Source organism: Trichechus manatus, unplaced genomic scaffold (genome assembly GCF_000243295.1).
Source record: "Trichechus manatus latirostris isolate Lorelei unplaced genomic scaffold, TriManLat1.0 scaffold00038, whole genome shotgun sequence".
NCBI lineage: Eukaryota > Metazoa > Chordata > Mammalia > Sirenia > Trichechidae > Trichechus > Trichechus manatus.
This window is the reverse complement of record NW_004443974.1, coordinates 6,136,742-6,137,904: the sequence shown is the minus strand read 5'-3', so window position 1 is coordinate 6,137,904 and position 1,163 is coordinate 6,136,742. Positions and strand designations below refer to the sequence as shown.

The 1,163-nt window shown below is 45.3% G+C and overlaps 1 protein-coding gene across 2 annotated transcripts in view; it reads right to left on the bottom strand.

Annotated features, from left to right (window-relative positions):
- MORN5 (MORN repeat containing 5) overlaps window positions 1-1,163 on the bottom strand; it is a 36,861-nt gene that overhangs the window by 31,146 nt on the left and 4,552 nt on the right. For both annotated transcript variants that reach the window (XM_004375623.1, XM_012555401.1), the window contains exon 2: window positions 825-972. In XM_004375623.1, the coding sequence (XP_004375680.1) occupies window positions 825-972 (148 nt within the window). The remainder of the gene's footprint in view (window positions 1-824; window positions 973-1,163) is intronic.

Here is a 1,163-nt window from a genome sequence, read left to right as displayed (position 1 = left end):
AAAAAAAAAAAAAAAAAGGTCAGAGCCATCAGCCATGGACCTTTGTTCAAATGCACTACATTCTGCTTTTGCTGCCACAGTGCTAAAGGAAACCTCAGGATGTAGAAATAGACTTGGCCTGTGTATCAGGAAACATGAGTGGAAATTCCAACAATACTATTAATTCACTGTGTGACCTTGGATAAGTCACGTCCCATTCATAGGGCTTAAATTCTTCAAGCTGTAAAACAAGGAGGGTTTTAAAGCCTTTTTAAGGTCATGAGTCAGCCCCCATCCATACTCACAGTGAAACTAATGAAAGCAACAGATCCTTTCCCCCAGAAAAAAACATAGTCACATATTCATAGAAGTTTTTGTATACAAATGAGGGGGCTTCACTGGCCCCTTGAATTCTATTCATGGCTCATAACTCCCAGGTTAAGAACCTTGGATTAGATAATGATAGTGGTAGTGGTGGTGGCAGTAGTAACAGCTAACACTTATTGAGTGTCTACCATGTGTCAGGTACTGAGCAAAGTGTCACATATTCACTCTTGCAACCATCCTAGGAGGTGCATAGAACTACTGCGCCCAATTAATAGACATGGAAACCAAATCTGAGAAAGGTGATGTCACTGGCCAAAAGTCACACAGGAATGGCATAACCAGGATGCAAACTCATCATGGCCTCCCCAGGGGTCCTTCTGGGTTCAGGGGGAGAGGATTCCATAACCCTGGAGAAGAGAGACCGGGAAGAGGTGGGCACTAGACAGGGAGGGCAGGGTGCCACAGCACTGGGGCTGTTCCTGCCAAATATTTCCCCTCTGCAGCCCCGCACTGATCACCTTGATGACCAATCCCTTATCCCAAATGGCATCGTATTGGCTTCCATTGGGGAAGTACAGGGTTCCTTCGCCATGAAACATGCCATCCTTCATGTCCCCAACATATCTTGTCTCAGTAGGGAGGATGTATTCGGCTTTGCCTTCCATCCTGTAAGGAAAAATGGAAATCACTGAGCCCTGTGTGGCAGCTGGAAGATCAGAAATGGCAGGTGAATTAGCGGGAACCTTATTCTGAGGGTCCTCCGACATTACTGTCCCAGTGATATTCTGTTCAAAACCAAATGTTTGTTTTGTTTCCCTCGAAAGCTCGACAAATGAGAGGGATTGACTTGTTAAGCG